This window comes from Lontra canadensis, unplaced genomic scaffold, assembly GCF_010015895.1.
Source record: "Lontra canadensis isolate GAN:19392208 unplaced genomic scaffold, GSC_riverotter_1.0 scaffold133, whole genome shotgun sequence".
Classification (NCBI taxonomy): Eukaryota; Metazoa; Chordata; class Mammalia; order Carnivora; family Mustelidae; genus Lontra; species Lontra canadensis.
The window spans coordinates 753,419-776,054 of record NW_022631127.1 but is presented as its reverse complement, the minus strand read 5'-3'; the positions used below and the strand labels follow the sequence as shown (position 1 = coordinate 776,054).

The 22,636-nt window shown below is 49.0% G+C and overlaps 1 protein-coding gene across 1 annotated transcript in view; it reads left to right on the top strand.

Moving 5' to 3' along the window:
- The first annotated feature begins 1,645 nt into the window (after positions 1-1,645).
- Positions 1,646-22,636, top strand: part of RAB43 (RAB43, member RAS oncogene family) — a 32,038-nt gene continuing 11,047 nt past the window's right edge. The window contains exon 1 of the mRNA XM_032842844.1: positions 1,646-1,949. Within this exon, the coding sequence (XP_032698735.1) occupies positions 1,746-1,949 (204 nt within the window). The 5' untranslated portion in view covers positions 1,646-1,745. The remainder of the gene's footprint in view (positions 1,950-22,636) is intronic.

Genomic DNA, 22,636 nt, shown 5'->3' with positions numbered 1-22,636 from the left:
CTGCTACTACTTCAGAATGGGAGGCTATTTCCTGCCCCTCCAGTCTGATATAATAAAACTGGGCTCCCTGAATTGCTTTTCCATAGCACTTTGGGGGTTCCTGTCTAACACTGTTGGGCACTTCCCATGGGAGAAGAGCTTCCATGGTTCCAGAACAGATTGCTGCTCCATCTTCTCCATGGGTCTGTCTTTGCCTCCTAATCCAGTCTCTTCCCCACTTAGCCAGTAAGGTAGGTCGGGGATCCTCAGGGTACTACTGGTCCTGGTGGACTTGCCCTCCGTGGTCTCCTTAAGCTATGGGAAAGCCGTCTTCCCTTTTCTGCTGGGGAGGGTATGGATTTTTGTCTGCTTTGTTCACTGATGTGTTCCAAGGGCCTATAGTAGGCATTAATAACAATTTATTTGAACCAAGTAGAACTGGAGTCTGAAGAGGGCAGGAGTGTCCTCAATTCCCTCCCTGCTGGGTAGTTGGGAAGCCCTTTGTGGGGATAGGTTCCATTTGATCTATTTTAAGCTTAGCTCCGTTACATTTCTCCAAGGACTCTTGGTTTATGGATTATCTTGGCAAAAGCTTGTCTGACCTACCACATAATTCCCCACAAACTTCCCATGTTCCTCTGCTCAGTCCAGTCATTGGTGCCGTTTGGCTGGGTCAGTTCCCCCAAATGGACCCATAACCCCAACTGAGCCAGCCCACCCTTAGCCATTACGACAGCTGCTTCAACAACCTCTAGGCTGCCTCTGGGGGTTGTGATCTCCCAACTCCTCCTTCCGGCCTTGCCATCCACCAAATGGGCTCTCTAGTTCCCTTCTCTCGAGAGTCCTGAAGGGGGTGTCACCTTGAGCAGGCAGCCTTTGGGTCCCTTTCTCCACCAGGATTCTGGTCTTCACCCCAGTTTTGTAGCCGGCTTAATTTCTGGCCTCACTGAAGCCGCCTCGTTCCTTCGCCTTTCCCGTTGTGTGGGAGACACAGACATCCCCTGTTGCAGGGATTCTGCCACGCTTGTCCCCTTCCCAGTGATCCATTCTAGAGGAGGCCGTTCCGGATTCAAGGTTTGGGTTCGCAGGCCCAGGGACTCCACCGTACCCTCGAGGCGGGTCCTGATTGCTCCAGTGAGGGAGCCTAGCCCTCAGCGCTGGGGGGCGTGGCGAGTGCTGGCAGTGCCTTGGGCGGAGTTGGGTTGTGGGCGGGTTTAGGGGCGGAGCTGAGAAGCTGACTGTCCGCGGGCCGAGGGCAGCGAGTCGGGCTGGGGGCGGGGCCGAGGGCGACGCTGGGGGCGACGCTGGGGGCAGAGTCGGCCAGGGCGGTGCTGGGGCGGGCCCGAGGGCGGAGTCTGACTGGGGATGTGGCTGAGGGCGGAGTCTGTCCCGCGAAGGGCTGAGGTTGGAGTGGGGATGGGGCGGGCCCGATGCGCTCAGGGTTGAGTGGGGTAGGGGCGGGGCTGAGGCCGAGCGCGAGGACCCGACTGGCCCGGAAGGGGCAGAGGGCCGGCCGCGAGCTTTGCGGAGGCGGGACTAGGCGAGTCCCGGGCTGAGCCGAGGCCCGCGGGGCTCCAGGCTGGCCGGGGGCGGGGCGGGGGGCCGGCCGGGGCGGGGCCGGGGCGGGTCCGGGCCGGGGCAGGCAGACGGCGGCACCCCTTCTTCAGGTGTTGCGGCGGTTCCACGTCGCCAGGCGGTCCTCGGCTTCCTTGAGCTCAGGCTTTCCTCAGCGTCCGGAGCGCCGGCCCTTCGGCTCCCGCGCGGCCATGGCGGGGCCGGGCCCGGGCCCGGGGGACCCGGACGAGCAGTACGATTTCCTGTTCAAGCTGGTGCTGGTGGGCGACGCGAGCGTGGGCAAGACGTGCGTGGTGCAGCGCTTCAAGACCGGCGCTTTCTCGGAGCGCCAGGGCAGCACCATCGGCGTCGACTTCACCATGAAGACGCTGGAGATCCAGGGCAAGCGGGTCAAGGTGGGAGGCCCAGCCTGGGGTCGCCGGGCGGGGGTGGCCTGGCCCTCTCTGACTGCCGCGCAGCCCGTTCTCCGACGGGCACCGGGGGTTGACCCGGGCCCCTAGAAAGCGCTCCCTCAGCGGAGGCGGCCCCAGGCCGCTGCGAGCGCCCCGGATTGTCCTGAGGTTTCTGGCAAATCCCTTTCGATTCCACCTTTCCCTTCCTCCTGTTGGAGCAGGCCTGGGCCTTGGGGTCTGGGTCGGGTTCAGTCCTCAGAACGCTGGCCTTGGGGTGTGTGTGTGTTTTGGGGATGCTGCGGGGGAGGAGGCCCTGCCCTCCGGAGCTCACACCCTGGGGGCACCTTTGCTCCAAAATAACTTAGCCAGTGGAAAGCAGCAGAGCGGCTCGGGGTGCGGGGGACAGAAGGCCGCCTGGCTGGCCTGACCCATTCCCCCTCGATCGAAGCCCCCAGCTCGGCCCTGGTTGGGGGGAACCCGGCCAGAGAACTACACCGCCCCAAGCCTAGGAAGGATCAGGAAGTAGTTGTTTCTAGGACCGGAGGGACAAAACTTTTTGTCAGAATTTCCGGCCTGGCCACGCCTCCCTGCAGTCTCTTTGTGGACCTGGTGGTGGAACTTTACTCGACGAGGGCCAGCCCTGGGTCCCCTCCCCCAGCTGGAGTTTGATAGAAACTGAAAAGTTCACAGATACCGGAAGGTGGGGGAGAGGACCCAACTTTGGCAATGACTCTGAAGAGAAACAGCAGGATGTAGTTGCCACAATGTCCTGGCAGTGCTTTGATAAATAATATTTGTGATTAATGAATCAGTTTCTTAACCTGGCTACCAGCCCTCCCTCATAGAGTGAGGAGACCGTGGCTGGGGCAAAGCATTGTTTTTGCTCAGTAACTTAACTGAGCTCTGCAGAAATCTTTTCCATTCTCTCACCATTTTCAGTTCACATGATCTCCAGGACAGTCCTTAAGAGCACTGGGCAGGGCAGCACAGGACAAGTGTTATCTCCTGTTATCTCTGTGTTTTCTAGAAGTTGAGCCAAGGTATGGGGGAGTCCCTTGAGACCTGATGCTCTGGGGCTTTGCGTCCCTGGGCCGCTGTAGCCCCGCTCATGTTTGCCTTTAGCCAGGGTACTTAGCTCTTTGTTTCTGCAAAATTGGTATAATTTCTGGGTGTTGCCTACCTCCTGTTCCTCCGTGGAGAAATAGTAAGCCAACAAACTTTACATGATTTGATGTGCCAGCGGAAGCAGAAGCTCCTTGCCTGAAGGCTTTTGTTTTGTTTTGTCTTAAAGAATCTTCTGGGTTTCTGTGTGGTTTTGGTTGCCTTACACTGGAGAGAAAAAAAAAAAAGCAAGGTGGGGTCGGCAGCTTTGAGTCATTATTTGGGACCACCCCTTTGGAACAGGTGGTGAGGGAAGGGCTGTAGGATGGGTGGAGTGTGTCTGTGGATGAGTTTGTGCCCAGCGATGATGCCAGCAGCCACAGGGAAAGTGGAGTGCCCAAAATATAGGCATAAATAGCAGTGGTGTTCCTGCGCGCTGCCGGCCTTCTCCTGCCCCCGAGTGTTTGTGGTGGCTGGGTGCTGACGGTGGTCAAGGAGGGGGCGGGGTGTTCCTGTTTACCTGGCAAGATAACAGCCTGTGCCCCAGTGGAGCCCAGGGTGTACTGTGTACCCGAGCACAGGTTATGAAACGCAGGGCAGGGAGCTGGCGATTTCTGTTCCCTATGGTTACCTCCACGTTGTTCTTAGGAAGCAGCCTGGTGGGATAGGGACTGGGATCCGGTCGGGGTAGAAGGGTGATAATGGCTGCCCCTCTTGGTGGCTGTTGTGTGCCAGCTGATGTACAGATGTGTTCTTATTAACCCTGTCCTGGCATAGGACAGGCTGGCCCCAGGGTACCCAGCTCATAACTGACACAAGTGGACTTTTTTCTTCCAGTGTTTCTGACATTGAGGTCTATCCCCTACACCAGCCTGCTTCTTAGAATCTGATTGTTTGGAGTGGGAAAGTCTTTGGCAAGTATCTACCTCCTCAGTTTGCAAGTCAGAGAAACCTGAGGCCAGGTACTAAAGAGGCTTGGGATTGAAACTGAGGAGCGGTGGCGTGGGGATGGGGGTAGCCCTTCAATCGGCCATTTGGGGGCTCTTCTGACTCAGCAGGAGCAAGTCATTTTTGCTCTCCAAGTCTGTTTCTCCATCCATAAAATACCTCGGAGGTGTCTTTGTATGTTGTTTTTTTTTTAAAACATCAGGTTTGTTCAAGTTAAATTTATGCTCCTTAAGCTTCACCCATTTTAGGTGTACAGTTCTGTGAATCCTGATGAAATGTATAGAGTCCCATAATCACCAGCACAGTCACAGTATACAGTACTTCCAGCAACCCAGAAAGTTCCCCTGTGTCCCTCCCTTTGTGTCAGTGTCCTTCCTTCACCCTAGCCCCTGGCAATCACCGATCTGTTTTCTGTCCCTATAGTTTCAGCAATGTCACTTTAACCGGAACCTTTGATGAGCCAGATTTTATTGTTATTGTCCCTGCACTTCAGGGATTTAAAACCTTTCCAGGGGCTGTCTGGGGCCCAGCAAGGATCCAGCATGATTCCCCATACCTCCTCTCCCTGTACTGCCAGATTTTGTTAGAGCTTGAAGAACCCAGAGATAGATCACCTGGTGTTTTTGCAGCTCCTCTGAGCTCCAGTGCTTGGGAGCTGCCGCAGGGGTAAAGGGGAAAGGCCAAGAGGCCACAAGTTCAGAAGGGCCTTAATGAACTAGCTTCTCACCCAGCCCGAGCAAAACCACTTTTATCCAGTTCTATATTGAGGTTCCACTTGTTTTTATTTGACTGAAAAGTTCTGCTGCTAAAAAAATAAAGTTTGCAACATCACAGATCAAATTAAACCTCTTTATTTCTATAGTCACTTCCTGTTGCAACCAGAATGGCATCCAGACTCCTCACCTGAAGCCATGGGCCCCCTGTCTGCCTTGGCTGTCTTATCTCCTTCCCTCTGCCCTCACTTGCTGCTCTCTAGCCTCGCTAGCCCTTTCTGTTCTTCAGACATGCCTGCTTTGGGCTCTTTGTATCTGTCCCCCTGCCTGTCATATAATGTCCCTACCTACATCCCTCTCCTGCTTCCTCATTTGGCTCCCACTGCAAATGTGGACCCTCTCTCCACATTACAGGGTGAGTTCAGGGGGTAAGTTCATAGCTCATCAGACTGGAAATGACCTCATGTGTTGATCTCCTCCTGTACAGGGTCTGTCCACTCCTTGAAAGTGCAGGGATCTAGTCTGCTCTGTGGGCCTGTGAGGCCCCGCACCCGCAGCAGTGTTAGACACACGGTGCACAGTACATGTCTGCGAATTGATTTTTACTAATAGAGGGGAAGCTGAGGCCAAAATAAAGGAAGTGACCAGCATACCTAAGGCCACACCCAAATCAGGTGCAAAACCAGGACTTGAACCCAGGGTCTGCCTGGGTTCTAAGCCCAGTGCTCATTTTTACACTTGACCACCCGTCTGAGTCCCTCTGAGTTCAAAATGATGACCCCAAGAGCCTGCAAGTTAATGAATCTAGTAAAAATGCAGTTGCAGCCACTGTACTTTGAGAAACAACGTGGACTTGGGCATTTGATAGATTTTTCAGTAGTAAGGGTTGAAACCCTAGCAAGTTTCAGGATGTTTGCTCCCAAAACATCTAGCCAGCTCTGAACAGCTCACCTAGCCTGCTGTGCTGGTTAGTAAGGCTCCATATAGGGTGCCGTACCCCATGTGGATTCCCATAGCTCTAGCTATGCAGGTTGAACTTCAAGAGCTAATGAGGGGGATGCGGGGGCGGGCTGCATCTTTCAGACTGTGGGGTCTCTGAAAGAGAGCGCTGGCTTAGGATTCTGAAGGTCCAAGTCTTATTTCCAGCCTCACCACAACTGTGGCCAATTCTTTCTTTCTTTTTTTTAAATTGTGTTATGTTAGAAATTCTTTTTCCCTTCTTAGTTCTTAGACCCCACAGCTTCCTCGTTTGGGAGTTGGGACTAATGATCTTTGCTCTGCCTGCTTCTTAGGGTTGTTGGAAAACTATGGACATGCTTAAACTAGTATAAAAATTCCCTTTATATATTTCTGAATAGATAATCCAAATACATGGTCCAGAATTTCAAAATTTCAAAAGTGTAAAAGGGCATACAGTAAAAAAAAACAAAAACAAAAACAAACAACAGCTTCCTTCCACCTTCGTCTCCCAACTCCACACTGCCTTCTAAGAAGAGGCAATCGGTGTTACTGGTTTCTTGTCTATCCTGAAGGTGCTAATGCGAATAAAACCAAGGAATTACAAATGAGGACTTAAATTATTGTGGTCGTTGTTAACCGTTTTCCTCCTTCGATCAGACAGATGATTTCTTAACTCACCCTTCCCCCCATCCTTGGCTCCACCCCTGCTCCCTGCCACCCCCAACCTCATTGTCCCTCAGGAAATCTCAGCCGGTTCTAAATCCTTAAAACATTCTGACCGCTCCTCTATCCTCTACTCTCTCTTATCTGGGACAACACAAAGGCCTGTTATGTAAACTCATTTTACAGATCGCTGGGGACACAGGCCTCAAGTCCACACACAGAGGTTAGCCTTGTCGAATTGTACCCCCTTTATTCGGCTCTCTGTCAGGTTCACTTTCCCCTTGTTGGAGATGTTGCCAGATCTCTCCCTCACGGAGGTAAAGTGTATGCCCTTGGGCCTTGGCGCTAAAGCTCCTCTAGGCCCTACAAGTTACCTTTGTTTTTGTAGTGGCTTCCAAAGGAGGGGGCAGGCAAGGAAATAGGAACTGCCTTGTTTTTAAAGTTTGCTTCCTTGGTCCTTCCAATCTGGGGTCTGATTTTGCTATTTGGATCAGGTGCCTTCCTGATATGGATGTTATTGATTTGAGTTTTTCATTTTTTTTTTTTAATTTTTAAAAAAGAATTTATTTATTTGACAGACAGAGATCACAAGTAGGCAGAGAGGCAGGTAGAGAGAGAGAGGGGGAAGCAGGTTTCCCGCTGAGCAGAAAACCCGATGCAGGGCTCGATTCCAGGACCCTGGGATCATGACCCGAGCCGAAGGCAGAGGCTTAACCCACTGAGCCACCCAGGAGCCCCGACTTTTTCAGTTTTGATCAGAAATAGCAAAAGGGGGGCGCCTGGGTGGCTCAGTGGGTTAAGCCTCTGCCTTCGGCTCAGGTCATGATCTCAGGGTCCTGGGATAGAGCCCCGCATTGGGCTCTCTGCTGATCAGGGAGCCTGCTTCCCCCTCTCTCTCTGCCTGCCTCTCTGCCTACTTGTGATCTCTCTATCAAATAAATAAAATCTTTTAAAAAAAATAGCAAAAGGACTGCTAGATAAGAAAGAAGTTCTGGTCATGCTGGTTGTCTGAAATCTGCTCTTGAGGCCAATGACAGCTATCCTGTTGCCAAATAAACTTTGCCTCCCAAGCTTTCTGACAGCCCTGAGGTAGCACATGTCATGGAAAGACGGTGGAAGAAGTGCCAGTGTTAGACCCATGAGGCACCACCTTAAAATCTTGACTTTGCACGTAGCGCTCCAGGCACGTGACATCACCGCTCCTGATCTGCTTCAGTTGGAGACCTCTTAGCTTCAGCGACCTGGCCCGTTGCAGATCATCAGTAAATGGGGACTGATGTTGGTGTGGAAATCACCTGGAAGAGAGCGTGGCATGGGGAGTCCAGAAGCTTGGCTTCTCGGTTCGGGTGCCCAGCTGACTTTGTACAAGTCATTTCAGTGATCTGTTCCTCGGTCAGTGAGCTGCAGAGAGAATCCCTATCTCACCTACTCACACAGGGTTTTCTCATGGTCGCCCTGTGAGAAGGATCCCCATCTTACAGAGCAGGACATGGAGGCCTTTGTTCTAGACCACCCACTGGTAGTACGTGCATAAACACCACATACACATGTGGGTGTGGGGGATGAGTTTAATATCTGGGCCATCGTATATCACTTGCATTTTATGTTTTTTGGTGTTTTGATTAGCAATACTGTATCAGCATCCTAATGCCCAGTGCTAGTTAAACAAACAAATCCTTATTAATTCAGATGCATTGGGTGAATTGGTGCATATGGCTCTTGTGAACAAAAGAAAAAGCCCGTCTTCTAGAACGGCTTACAAAATGCTGTTCTGTTGAACATGGAGCCACAGAACCCAAGCCACTGCTGTTAGAGAGAGGATCTCTCCAACCTGCTGTGATAAATTGACAAGCAAGGACCGTTTCTCATTAATAGCTTCTATGTCTATACCGTGATGTATGTGGACTCCTCTGATCTGACTTGTACTCCTCTGCCTTGTAAGCCTCCCTTTCTTGGACTGGAAAAACAGGAACTTAGTCCTCCATGAGGTGTGTAAACATCGTGAGTTCTTCGAGGTTTTCACACCTGTTCATCCATGTTTGAGGTGACACCGTCCCAGATTTGGAGTGTGACTAAGATGTAATGGGACTGATTTGTTTAAAAAAAAATTTGCGACTCGATGTGTTCCTGGGTGCTCCCCTCTTTCAGGATAGTCTCCTTGAGAAATTGTGCACGGATTTCCCAGGTGTTTGATCAGCTGTGATGATACTTTTTCTTTTTTTTTTTTAAAGACTTTATTTATTTATTTGACAGAGAGAGATCACAAACAGGCAGAGAGGCAGGCAGAGAGAGAGGGGGAAGCAGGCTCCCCACTAAGCAGAGAGCCTGATGTGGGCCTCGATCCAAGGACCCTGAGACCATGACCTGAGCTGAAGGCAGAGGCTTAACCCACTGAGTCACCCAGGTGTCCTGTGACGATCCTTATTCACATTTTTCGGAGCCTGCAGCTCTTCCTCCTGGCAGGTCCTTCAGGGGTGTATTGGAGAACATTCCATAGTGGTAGCTTTCTTTGTTCCAAAGGGAGGTCTAACCAGAAAGTCAGAATCCTGGTTCACGTCAGGCCAGGGGGCTTGTCCAAGGGCCCTGACAGCAACTGCAATGTGTGTTGGGCAGTGACAGGTCACTAGAGTGTGTTCTCTCTTGAGGTGACTGTTTTTGAAGGAGATGCTGTTCATCTTGATGTGAGAGGCCTGAAAGGTTGACTTGCAGCTCACAACTTATGGTTAGTGGGTTAGGTTAGCTCATGCTGATGGTGTTGGACCATTTCATCACTGAAGGATCCCAACCCTCTCTGAAAAAAAGAAATTCTTCTAATTTCAAGCCAGGGAATCCCCACTCCTGTCATTTTGATGCCTGAGAAGGGTAGAAATTAGGTATTTTGAAAATGAAAAATATTTTGGGGCAACTGGTTGGCTCAGTCAGGTAAGCATCCAACTCTTGATTTTGGCTCAGGTCATAATTTTGGGGTTGTGAGATCTAGCCCCTCGTCAGGCTCCATGCTCACCATGGAGTCTGCTTGGGATTCTCTCTATCTTTTTGCCCCTCCCCCAACTTGTGCTCACGCTCTCTCTCTTAAAGAAATAAATTTCAAAAAAAAAAATCTTAAAAAAAAATTTAAATGTTCTGTTTACATTTTCCAATGAAAAACTTTGTGGGTTTTTTTTTTTTTTTCGTTTAACTTGTTTTTTATTCTTGGGTTTTAACTCTCATGAGTACACAAATAGTGAAAGATTTTGTGATGAAAAAATAGATCTTAGCTGTCAGAAGAAAGTTTAGTTCACTAGCTATGAATTGTTAATATCTGCCATGTTTACATTATAGATAATTACATAGAAAAAGATCAATTTTATAAACTATGGGAAAATTCTTTGAAATACATTTTATTAAAATGTAAATATATATATAATATATAATATATATATATAAATATATAATGTAAAAATCTATTTTATTATTGAAATCGCAAGGTAAATACCTCAGTGTAGACTCTAACTGTAGTGTTTTCTTGGGGTTATTCTCCCCAGAATAAGCCTTTGGTAAGTGTTGGCCGAATGAACTAGCAAGTAGTGAGAGAGACACAGGGAGAGAGATGAAGGGAGGGAGAGAAAAGAGAGCCTTCTAAGCAGGAAACGGTATCAGTGAACCTCTGCTTGAAGGGTTGGATTCACGCAGGAGCTGAAGGGCTTCCAGCCAGCAAGGAGAGAGAAGTGTCAGGTGAAAATGGGAGACGTTATAGGAACTCGGGGGTTTGGTTTTGTTTGGTTTGGTTTTACGACTTTTGAGAAACAGGATCACCATAGCGCAAGTTGGTGGGGAAATTTTTGTAGACTGGTTTGTTAAAAAGCTTAATCTCTTAAAATTTAACTGGCAAAGTTTGGCTAATTTGAGGCAAAATGGTCAAGATTGGTGTTTTCAAGCCTAGCATGAAAAACTCATTAAGTATTAAAAGGACTCCAAGTTATAGAATTCCAGCTGGATTCTTTTTACCACTCAGGGATTCCCCTGCCTCTGAGCAGTGATAATGGATGGAAGGCCTTGGTGTTTTAAGATGTTCGGGGGCAGTTTGCTCTGTGTGTATACATGTGTACACACATCGATAGATTGTTGTTTCGCTTTACATGAGCTGGCCTTATTTGACTATCTTTTTAAAAAAATTTTAATTTTTTAATTAACATATAATGTATTATTAGCCCCAGGGGTACAGGTCTGTGAATCGCCAGGTTTAAACACTTCACAGCACTCACCATAGCACATACCTTCCCCAATGTCCATAACCCAATCACCCTCTCCCTACCCCCCTCCCCCCAGCAACCCTCAATTTGTTTTGTGAGATTAAGAGTCTCTTATGATTTTTGACTATCTTTTTTTTTTAAAGATTTTTAAAATTTATTTTAGCGAGAGTGTGAGTTGGGGGGAGGGACGGAAGGAGAAGAGAATCCCAAGCAGATGCTGTGCTGAGCGCAGAACCCAACGTGGGGCTCGATCCCACAACACCAGGATCATGACCTGAGCGGGAATTAAGAGTCAGATGCTCAATTGACTGAGCGGCCCAGGTGTACCCTACTTGACTGTTTTGTCTAAAGTAGCGCTCTACCAAATTCCTTAAAAAAACATCTATTGAGATATAATCCATATGCCTTAGAACTCCCCTATTTAAAGTGTTCAGTTCAGTGTGGTGTTGTATACTAACAGAGTTGTATAACCATCACCACAATCATTTTTTAGATATTTTCCTGCCTCCCCAGAGCCCCTGGCAACTACTGGTTTACTTTGTCTCTATAAAGTTGCCTGTTGTAGACGTTCCACATAAATGGAATCCTACAATATTGCGGGTTTTCCTGCATCTGGGTTCTTTCACCAAGCATAACGTTTTTGAAGTCTGAGTTGTCTTCCTTACTCGCCTTGCTCTGTGTTTTTCTTCCCAGCACTTACTCCCAGCCCTTGTCTTGCTCACTTGTTTGTTCCCATGCCGGTGAGGGAGTGTGAGCTCTGCTGTGTCCCAGCACTCAACACCGCTCCCTCTCTGTTGTTGCTGAATGAACTAATGAAGATTTCTGCCCTCACTGTTCAGTGACTGAATTTTTCCGCATCACAAAGTACTCTCGGCTTCTGTTAGATCTCTCCCCCCATGCCACCCTCTTAGTAATTTGGAAATACATATGTCCTATCTCTATTCATCCCATATATTCAAATTTATATTTTCCCACCTGGGGTCTAGAATTAGTGTTTATTTCTTTGACCCTAAGAGGACAAGAACCGTGGCGCACTTTTCCTCCCTCCTCATTGCCTCCCCACCCCCACTTTCCACGTTGAAATCATCTGGGATTTGAGGCCAGATCATTATTGATTTTTTTTTTTGACATTTTGCATCAATAGTTATTTTAGACTTTAATTCCAAGTTTTATTGATTTATTTTTGGCTTACTGTTTTTTTCTATTACTTTAGTTCATTTGGATTTTGCCTGAATTGTTCCTTAAGTGATTCTTTCAGAAAGAATCCCTAAGGGACTCTTGAAATCAAGTGACCCTTGATTTCTAATGTTCTGAAATCTTACCATAGTGTGTCTAGGTTGTGGGATATTTTTTTCATTCACCCTGTTCTGAAGTCAGTAGGTATAATCAGAGTGAAAATTCCTGCATTTCTAAAAGTCTTAAGGATTTTTTGAAAAGATTTATTTATTTATTTGAGAGAGAGAAAGAGAGCAGACGCGCACGCCAGCAAGCATGGGGCAGGGAGGAGCAAAAGGAGAGAGAGAGGGAAACCCAAGCAGACTCTACGCTGAGCGCGGAGTAGACGTGGGGCTCGATCTCAGGACCCTGAGATCATGACCTGAGCCAAAAGCAAGAGTTGGATGCTTAGCTGTCTGCACCACCCAGGCGTCCCTATAGGTCTAAGGAATTTTTTAAAAATGTCTTTGATTAGTTCCTCTTCTCCCCTCTGGAGCTTATAGAGGTCGGGAGCTGGAATTTAGGGTCTGTTCTCCACATCCCTTACCTTTTCCACCTTAATAGCATAGTGTTGTATTGTGCTGTGTTCTGGACAAACCCTGGGCTTTGCCTTCCAGCACACTGTTTTCCTTTTCAACTGTGTCCGTTCTTTTTTTTTTTTTTTTTTAAGATTTATTTATTTGACAGCAAGACAGAGATCACAAGTAGGCAGAGAGGCAGGCAGAGAGAGAGGAGGAAAGAGGCTCCCCGCTGAGCAGAGAGCCCGATGTGGGGCTTGATCCCAGGACCCTGAGATCATGACCTGAGCTGAAGGCAGAGGCTTAACCCACTGAACCACCCAGGTGCCCCACCTGACTTTTTTTTTTTTTCTTTTTTTTTTTTCCACCTGACTTTTTATTATGAAAACTTTCAAGCATATAGAAAAGCTGAATATGCTTGAAAGAAGAGCACAGTAAACCCCAAACCTATCCTCCACCTAGATAGTTCCTGTTTTGCTCTGTTTGCTTTGTATTCCTGTAGATGGAATATACTTTTTTTTTTTCCACCTGAAAGTAGGTTGCAGATAACATGATCTATCACCCATGGCTCAAATACAACTTTTAAGAATTGGCTTGATATTTTTTAAATATTCTTTAAACTCCAGTGTAGTTAGCATACAGTGTTATGTTAGTTTCAGGTGTACAGTATAATGACACAACAGTTCTGTACATTGCTCAGTGCTCTTCATGGTAAGGGTACTCTTTTACTTTTTTAATTTTACTTACTTATTTGCAGAAAGAGAGTAAGCACACAAGCAGGGGGAGTGACAGAGGGAGTGGGAGAAGCAGGCTCCCCACTGAGCAGGGAGCCTGATGATGTGGGACTCGATCCCAGGACTATGTGATCATGACCTAAGCCGAAGGCAGACACTTAACCACTGAGCCACCCAGGCGCCCCTTGAGGAGTGTGCTCTTAACCCCCTTTATCTATTTCATCCATCTCCGCTCCCATTTCTGGCTGCCGCCAGCTTATTCTCTGTATTTAAGAGGCTGTTTTTTGTTTGTCTCTTTTCGTTTGTTTGCTCACTTGTTTTCTTTTTTGTTTTGTTTTGTTTCTTAAATTGCACATATGAGTGATTTGTCTTTCTCTGTCTGACTTACTTCACTTAGCATTATACCCTCTAGGTCTGTCCATGTTGCAAATGCCAAGGTCCCATGTTTTTTTTTTTTTTTATGGCTGAGTAATACTCCATTGAATAATTTACCACATTGTCTTTATCCATTCATCTGTGGTTGGGTGGTTGGGTCTCTTCCATGTCTTAGCTATTGTAAATAATGCTTCAGTAAACTAGGGGTGTCTATAGCTTTTAGAATTAGTGTTTTCATTTTCTTTGGGTAAATACCCAGGAGTGGAATTATTGGATCATAAGGTAGTTCTGTTTTTAATTTTTTGAGGTGCCTCCATACTTTTTCCCACAGTGGCTGCACCAGTTTGCGTTCCCACCAATGGTGTGTGCAAGGCTTTCTTTTCCTCCACATCCTTGCTAACACTCCCTTTTCCTTTCCTCCTTCCTTCCTTCCTTCCTCTCTCCCTCCCTCCCTCCTTTTCTCTCTCTCTCTCTCTCTTTCTTTCTTAAGATTTTATTTATTTGCTTGAGAGAGGGAGTGAGAGAAAGAGTGAGCATGGGAGAGGGACAGACTCCCCTCTGAGTGAAGAGCCCAACGTGGGGCTCAGTCCCAGGACCCTGGGATCATGACCAAGCCAAAGGCAGATGCTTAACCGATTGAGCCACCCAGGCGCCCCAACACTTCCTATTTCTTGTCTTTTTGATTTTAGTCGTTCTGACAGATTTCGGGTGACAGCCATTGGGACAGGTGACAGGTGGTGACATCTCATTGTGGTTTTGATTTTTATTTCCCCAATAAGAGTAAGAACAATTCTTTTAACACGCCTAAGTCAATCAGTACAGTTGACGCTCAAACAACTGGGTACACTTCTATGTGGATTTTTTTTTATAGTACAGTTCTGTAAATGTATCCTCTCTTCTTGATAACATTGGTTTTCTCTAGCTTATTTTATTGTAAGAATACAGTATATAATACATATAATGTACAAAAATAGGTTTTAAATTGACTGTGTTATTTACAAGTCTTCCCATTGGTAGTAGGCTATTAGTAGTTACATTTTTGGGGAGTCAGAAGTATACACAGAGTTTTGACTGCCCGGGGGTTGGGCCCTTGACCCCCATGTTGTTCAAGGGTCAACTGGTATTTCTATCAAATAGCATCTCCTGTCCAGTCAATTTTTAAATTTTTCCAACTTTCTCCCAAATGTTTTTTTATAGTGTTTTTCCTCTTTGTCTTTTGTTCTTTTTTGGAAAGATTTTATTTGAGAGACCACATGAGCGGGGAGAAGGGCAGAGGGAGAGGGAGAAGCAGGTTCCCCGCTGAGCAAGGAGCCTGATGCAAGACTTGATCCCAGGACCCTGAGATCATGCCCTGAGCCGAAGGCAGAGGCTCAACCGACTAAGCCACCCAGATGCCGTTTTTCCTCTTTGAACTGTAGTCCAGTATAGTTTGGTCCAGAACAACACCTTGCCTTTTTTTTTTTTTTTTTTTTTTTAATGACTTTTTGTTGGTGGTGGTGTTAATGATACTGATTTTTTAAGATTCAGTTCCTGGATTTGTCTCATGGTTCCCTTGTGGTGTCTTTGCACTTGTTCCTTTGTCTCCTGAATTTCCTGTAGCTGGAGGTTGAGTTAGAGGCCAGATTCGACTTGGGTGGGACAGTTTTGGTGAGAATGAGTCACAAGTAACATTGTGTGCTGCCCTTTGCTGCTGTGGCAGGTGGCACACGATGCCAGGTTCCTGCTTTGGTACTGATGATGCCTTGGTTTGATCACTTGGTAGCATCTACCAGATTTCTCTATTAGCATTTATTGTTAAAAGATGCCTTTTTGCTCTGTTAACTTTGTTTCTTGGGGTATCACTCAAGAATCGTACCTTGAGCTGGCCTTTTCTGCCTGGAGCAGGATGCAATTGAATTCCAAGGGCAAAATGCCTGAAACTTCGAAAGTGTTTTGTCCAGCCTAATTATAGTTGTTGGTAGATGTGACCATCTGACACCCTGAGACATAAACTGTGTATTGGGGAGATCATTAAATGGCAAATAGTGGACAGTTTGTCTGTCCGTTCGAAACTACCTCCTTTCCCAGGCATTCTTCTAAGCTCGAGATAAAAAGATGAATAAGAGAGAGTCCCCATTCTTCAGGAGCTCCTAACTGGTTGGGGGGAACAGACGTGCAAACAGATAGCTAGCGTGCAGTGCTGTTAATGCGTTGCCAGTTTCTGAACCAGGAGTTGGAAACACATGGCCTGACAAGTTTGTGTATGTTTATTTTGGTGACAGCAAGACCAAATATTGAAAATTAGGGCTCTTCCTGCAAAGCAGGGCCCTGTGGTTGCCATGGCTGTCACAGGGATGTCTTCTGAGTGCCACAGAGGCACAGAGGAGGCAGCAATCTGCCCTCCCCAGGGTGACGGAGGTAGTGAGTTTCAAGCTACTGGAAGATACGTGAATTTCCCAGGGAGGAAAGATAGAAGGGGCTTTGCTACCACAGCCATCTATGTGCAAAGCCATGGAGGTGTGGGAGAGGAAGTGTGGGTGTTTGTCCAAGTCAAGCGGAGCTAGAGTGTCGGGGAGATGAGACTAGGGAAGGGGCTCAGCACCAGACTTCTGATCATGGAAGGTGCATCAACTGTGTCCTGAGGGCTGTGGGAAGCTGTGTGTGGGAGACCCACTGTTTGTCCCGGAGTTTTGATGCCGGCTGGAGGCACTATCAGCCATGACTGAGCAGAGGGGCACGCAAGGGGTCAAGGCTGAGCAGGACTCTGGGCTGGTGCACTGTCCATGAACCCTAGTGGCAGGGGCGCAGGAGGGACAGTTCGAGGGAAGGCAGAGCTCGTTTTGGGACATAGGGCATCTGACTCCTCTCTAGGTTAGGTCCTTGCTTCAGAGGAGCTTTGGAAAAAGAGAGGCAGGTGGGTATAAGGGAATTAGTGTGGAAGCAGTGAAGGCTCCATGACACCATTTACCCAGGAAGTTGGAGCCGGTGGCCGTGGCCTTGGAAATGCCATCACCTGCTCTCAGCTTCTCCTGGTAGGCATAGGTTGTTGCCACAAGGAGCTGGCAGTCCACCTGTTTTTTACGGGCTCTTCCCAGCCTCGCAGGCCTGCCTGACCACCGCGTCAGGGGTGAAGGGGCTTCTAGCTCCCTGCTTCAGTCAGGTCGCTCTCTGTTTCCCCGTAGTGCTGAAGAGGGCCTGTGAGTGCGGTTTGGTGGCAGCGGGGAAGGGGGCCACAGAGGAAGGGGCTTGGGTTGTGCTTGATGGTCTCAGCTTCCCTGGGAGAGGGAGAAGGGGCATCCCTGGGGAGCCAGTGGCCCTTTGCGAGTCACCAAGGCAAGACTCCTTGGTGAGAGGCTTTGGTCCGTTTCCCACGTCTTGTCTTTTCCCCACCAAGACTGTTTGGGAAGGGGTTTGTCGGATTCCTGCAGGAGGTATGAATCATCACTGAGGTTTCTCAGAAGAAACAGAACAAAACAAAGAGTTTAAGTTTCTGGAGGAACTTGTGTACATAGTAAAGGGCATGGGGTTTTAGAGTCAGACAGAGTTCTGCTGCTGCCGCTTCCCTGTGACCTCTCACGCAAAAAGAAACTGGGTGGCAGAGGGGAACACTAACACAGGCAGCACCCGGAGGTTCTCGAAGGACGTTAGAACCCCTCCTGCACCCCATGTTCCCGCCAGCCCTATGGAGTGGGACCGGTCACCGCTGTTCCCAAGTTCCCGGTGAGGAAATTCCAGACCCCAGGAAGCTACTGGGACTGTCCTTGACGCCTGTGCTGATGGAGTAGAACGGAAACCCGGGATTCCCGATTGCTCGTTCCCTTCCAGCTGTGGATAACCTGCCCAGGAGGGCTGCCTTGTAACAAGGGACAAAGAGACATCTGTGATACTGGGATCTTGAGCAGCTGTGTTGAGGGGGCAGGAGGCGTTTTGAGCTCAGGAGGACGCACGTAGCCCTTACTGCCCACTGCAGAGGAGCTGGCTGTGTTCAGGACCATGTCATTTGCCCCTCCCTGTGTCACTACCCCAGCCTGTTTTTACCCTGCTCTCCCTCCCTCGGCCTCTGCCCACTTGCCTGCGTGTCTTCAGCTTACATACCGGATGTTTGGCAGCTTCTCGATACTGCTTCTAAGAGTGCACCCCGGGTCTGTCACCCCACGTCCCAGGCCAGGCTCTTCCCTGGAGGACTGACATAGGAGAAGTGACAGTGGCTGGCCAGAGGAGTGGCTTGCAGACTCCACCTCCTGGTTCAGCTCACCACATCCCAAGACATAATGAAAAATAGCTCAGGAACTCGTATTTGGGTCAGTCTGACCAGTTTTCAGAGTTTTGTCCTCAGAACTAATTTTTCCAAGGTCTTTTTCTACTATGAAGAAGCAAGGAACTTTCCACTGTCTGTTTCATCATGCTGGAGAAAGACTGAGTAAAATCCTCTTCTGTTTCCACCAGGGGAGACGGTGCTGGATGTAGGTTTTGGGAACTGAACCACTAATCGTGCTTGTTATTATTAAGATTTATTTATCTATCAGAGAGAATAAGAGAGCACTAGTGGGAGGGGCAGAAGGAGAGGGACGGAATCCCAAGCAGACTCTGCACTGAGTGTGGGCGGACAGGGGGCTCGATCTCATGACCCTGAGATCATGACCTGAGCTGAAATCAAGACTCAGACGCTTAATTGACCGAGCCATGCAGCCACCCCGCTAGCGGCGCTTTTAAGCTAATGAGCAGACTTGATTTCCCACTGGGGCACATGGGAAGTCACTCCTTAGGGCCAAGTGGGCACAAATCCCTGGAAAGCAGCTTTAGCCTCACCGTACCTCTTGTTCCCTCTCACTGGCCCTGACTACCAGGCTCTGCCTTCAGAAGGGGTTCCTTTATTGAGTACCTGGTCTGTGCCTGGTTGCTGGTGGCATAAAGGAGTAAGATGAGGTCTCTCCCCTCAAGAGTCCATTCTTGAGAGCAAGAGAGACTAACAAACCAAGAAGACAGTCCTAGGCCAGTCCCACTAAAAAAACCCCTCTTTTTTGGTCCTGCAGAATGGTCATTTGCTGCTTTGTTTTTAATTGGATTTGCTTTAGGCCGGATAAGCTTTTCTGTTGTCTTGCTGCATTTTATGTTCCTTGCCTGGCCCCCAAAGGCACCTCAGTTTGGGACACTTGAGTTAAATGTTGAGCGTACTCTGCAGTGTGTGCTGTTACAGAGGAAAGAACACAGATGCTAGGGAGCAGGAGGGCAAGAAGTGAATTCTGCCCTGGGCGGGGCTTGGGCCTGTGTGTCAGGGAAAGTTCTCCTGACCAGGTGACTTTTGAACTAGGGTCTTGAAGGTTAGGTAGGAGTTCACCGAAAGATCAAGATGAATGCAATCTCTCCTAGGAAAGGAAGATAAAGACAAGAATATGCCATCACGGGTGTAGGGCCTCGGAGGGACAGTGTAAACAAGGAGTCATTGACTGTGGGGCTTAGAAGACAAAACAGGCCTCATCTCTTACCCTGAGATCATACTTCCCAGACTGAGGCAACAGTCCATGGGCCCGAGCCCTCCCATCACCAGGGCAGAGGAAGGACCCAAACGAAACCCAGGACCTTACAGCTTGGAACTGCCCACAGAAGAGGGGAGACGCCCCTACCCCCACCCATTTGAAACCTACCTGACTGACCTCTGCAGCTCTCCTCGTCTGAGTGTAAATAAATGTTCTAGGAGCCCTTCTCCATCCTAACTGGGCCTCACTCCTACCTTCCATGCCCAGCAGATGCTTCTGAACTTTACTGCAGACATCAGAATCCCTGAAAATTTCCCCTGAAGTCCGATGTAAGATAAGAAGGCCTGGCTTGGGGAAGGTAGGAGAGGTTGGTGGCATGCCAGGTGGCAAGTGGGAGAGTTAGGGAGGACTGACTGGGGTATAACCCACAGTCCAAGGTCCCTGCCTATTTGTCAAGTGAGCGTGCTGGCCAAGGACTTCCGGTGGGTGGGGTGGCGGTTTCCACCTGGCAGATGCTGTCATTGGTTTCAGACTGATGTCAGATACTCAGTCTCGTTCGACTGCAGACACTGGATGGTTTGCTCTCCTAAGCCAAGGCCTGCAGCCCGAGCTGCTAGATGGAGACCCGGCAGAGCAGGGGGACAGGCTCTAAAGGCAAGAAGGGTACTCACCCGTTTAGCCTGTATTAATCGAGCAGCTTCAACATGCCAGGCACTATGCTGGGTACTGGGCATATGTGGAAAGCCAGCTAGTCAGGCCCTGCCCTCGTGAAACTCCTATGAAAGAGAGCAGGCAACATTTCTTTCTTTCTTTATTTGGCAGAGAGAAAAAGAGCCAGAGCGATAACACAAGCAGGGGGAGTGGGAGACAGAGAAGCAGGCTTCTCGCTGAGCAGGGAGCCCGACATGGGGCTCGATCCCAGGACCCTGGGATCACAACCTGAGTGGAAGGCAGATGCTTAACGACTGAGCCACCCAGGCGGCCAAGGGCTGGGAACATTTAAAAAAGTGCATGTGTGTGAGGGCTGCCCCAGGAGAAAAGTAAATCAGGATGAGGGGACAGGATGGGCTGCTCTTTTAAGAAAAGAGGATCAGGAAAGACCTGTGAGTGTCCTTGGTACTTGAAAGCAGGTGGAGTGAAGGGAGGCAGCCATCATGTGCTGATCTGGGAGTAGAATACTTCAGGAAGGGGAATGTCAAGGGGGGGGGGGTCTTTGTAGAGAGACCCCTGAGGGCTCAAGGGACTGGCCAGGAGCAAATACGGCTGAAGAGAAGTTACGTGAAGGCAGATAAAGTCCAGGTTGTGCAGGTCCTAAATTTAGGCCTTTCCAGGGTGGAGCTCTGAGGAGTGACAAGATCCTACTTAAAACACTGTTTTTCGGGGCTTCACCAGGCTGCTATGTGGAGAGTGGACCGAGTGCGGGCAGAAGCCTGGGGCAGGGTTTCGGCTGAGGTGTGAGGCTCGGTGACAGCCGGTGTGGAGGGGAGGGAGCAGAAAAGGACTCGGCGCCCATGATTGCTGCTCACCCAGGGCCCTGCTGAGGACAGAAGGGGAGCAGGGAAGTAGGCAGACAGACAGATAGACATATGGGCGTGGGCTCAGCATGAGGCTCTGATGCCTTGGCCAGTCAGGGCATGGTGGGAGCCTGCCCTTCTGCTCTGTGCACTGGGCTGGTGGTCTCTGCCCGCAGGCTCCGATGTGGACCCAGCCTGCTGCCTCAGGACCCCACAGCATCCATGAGGTGGCTTCTGCTTTGGCTTCTAGGAAACAGAGCCTGTGGCCGTCCTCACCTTGAGTAGCTACAACTTAAGAGCTTGAGTAGCTAAGGCGGCTGATCGCACTCATTAAACTTTTCACCCAGACCCCCTTGGGGCCCTGCCTAACGGAGAAGCTTTGCTTGGCTGCTGGGAAAGTAGGCCCTCACCTGGCTTGGCTTCTCCCACCTGTTCTGGAACACAGAGGGCATCTGGGCCTGGAGACTGAGCTTCTTTTACTGAACCTTCTCTGCATTCCCACAGTAGGACCCCCGCTCTGCCCAGCCCCCCAGGTGACACTTGACGAGCATCAGTCAGAGCACCTCTCCTCTCAGCCTGCGTTCCCTCTGGAAAACAAGAGCCTGAGACACGGGCTTACATGCAGCTCCTTTGTTCTGGGTACCAGAGAGAATAAAACAGAGGAGGAAGGAAATGCTACGAGGCTGCATCCTCAAGTTGGTCCCTCCCACGGGCAAGTAGGGCTTGATTTGGCCAGGCATGCCTTGTTCCCCGTTGGCGAAGGGTTGATCCGTAGAGGGGTAAGGCCTTCTTACTTCCGGGTCACGAATGCATGAATGCTTGGTGGTTTCCAGCAGGTCTCCTGGTTTGAAATTGGGGAGGCTCCAAGGAAGGCAGCAGAGTTCCTGAGGCCGTTATGCTGTGTGGGCTGGTTGTTGCCTGCAGTGGGCTGGAGTTCAGGGTGGGCTGCTAAGATATGTGAGGTGGGATAAAAGAGACCTCTAATACGTATTTCCCCTCTTCGGACAGTCTCCAGTGGCTTCCCGTTGCCATAAAAATAAAATCCACACTCAGCGTCGGCCTATAAGATCCTGCATGTTCTGGCTTCAGCTGCCCCTGACCGCATCTCCTAACATGTGCCTGCTTCACTACTATCTGGCCACACTGCTCTTTCTGTGTCTCCCAACACGGCAAGCTTTGTCCTTCTGGACACTGTGACACTGTTCCCTCTGCCTGGACACTGTCCCCGTGCCTGGCTTCTCATCCTTAGGCCACCTTCTGGGACCACCCAGGTGGCCCCTATCCTGGGCAGTCTCCCCCTATTATCTTTATTTTCTGCAGAGTGCTCATTATCCTTCTCTGCAACGATCCCATTTGCATTCTTCTTGTCTGTCTTCTTTCGCTGGGATGTGAGCTCTGTTTTGTTTGCAGTCTCCCCAGCTCCTGGAACAAGGGGGGGCCCATGGCAGAAACACAGTACATAGCAGACAAACAAGTCAGTCGGCCCATGCATACAGTCAATATATTTTTCTTTGGACATTTTATGTATTCTACCTTGCATTAAAGCTCCTTTGCTTATATTTAAAACACTAGACAAAAATTGTAATAGCGCAGTAAATATTGTTAAATGGATTTTTAGAAAAGACTATTTGATAGAGAGAGCACAAACAGGGGGAGCAGCAGGCAGAGCGGGAGGGAAAAGCAGGCTCCCCGCTGAGTAGGGAGCCTGATGCAGGGGTTGATCCCAGGACCCCAGCATCATGACCTGAGCCGAAGATAGAGACTTAACCGACTGAGCCACCCAGGTGCCCCTAAATGGGTGCATTTTCTAGCACCTTCTCTGTTAGGTACCATGCACCCTGAATCTATCATTTGGCCCTTACTGTACTTTTTTTTTTTTTTTTGAAACAGATGAGAAACTCAATTAAGTTGTAGCTCAGAGACACCATGCTGGAAAGTGATGGGAGCTGGCTTATGCTCTCAGGCCTGTTGGACCCTGGAGCACTGACACTGTTCTTTTCCTTCCCTTCCTCTAATGTGGGAGAGTAGGATGAGAATATGACCAGTCATGGGAAGGACCTACTTTCCAGAAATATCTCCTCCATTGCTGCCCAGATTTCACCATTGCTTGACCTAGATACCTTAATCTGGAGCTATTTTGTTGGTTTTTAATTTAGTTTTTATTTTTATCAGAGTTACACATATGTGTGGTTTAAAGAGTCATTAGGTTCAACAAGGCTTGTTACAAAAAGGTCTGTCTCCTGGTACCCCCACCTGCAGCC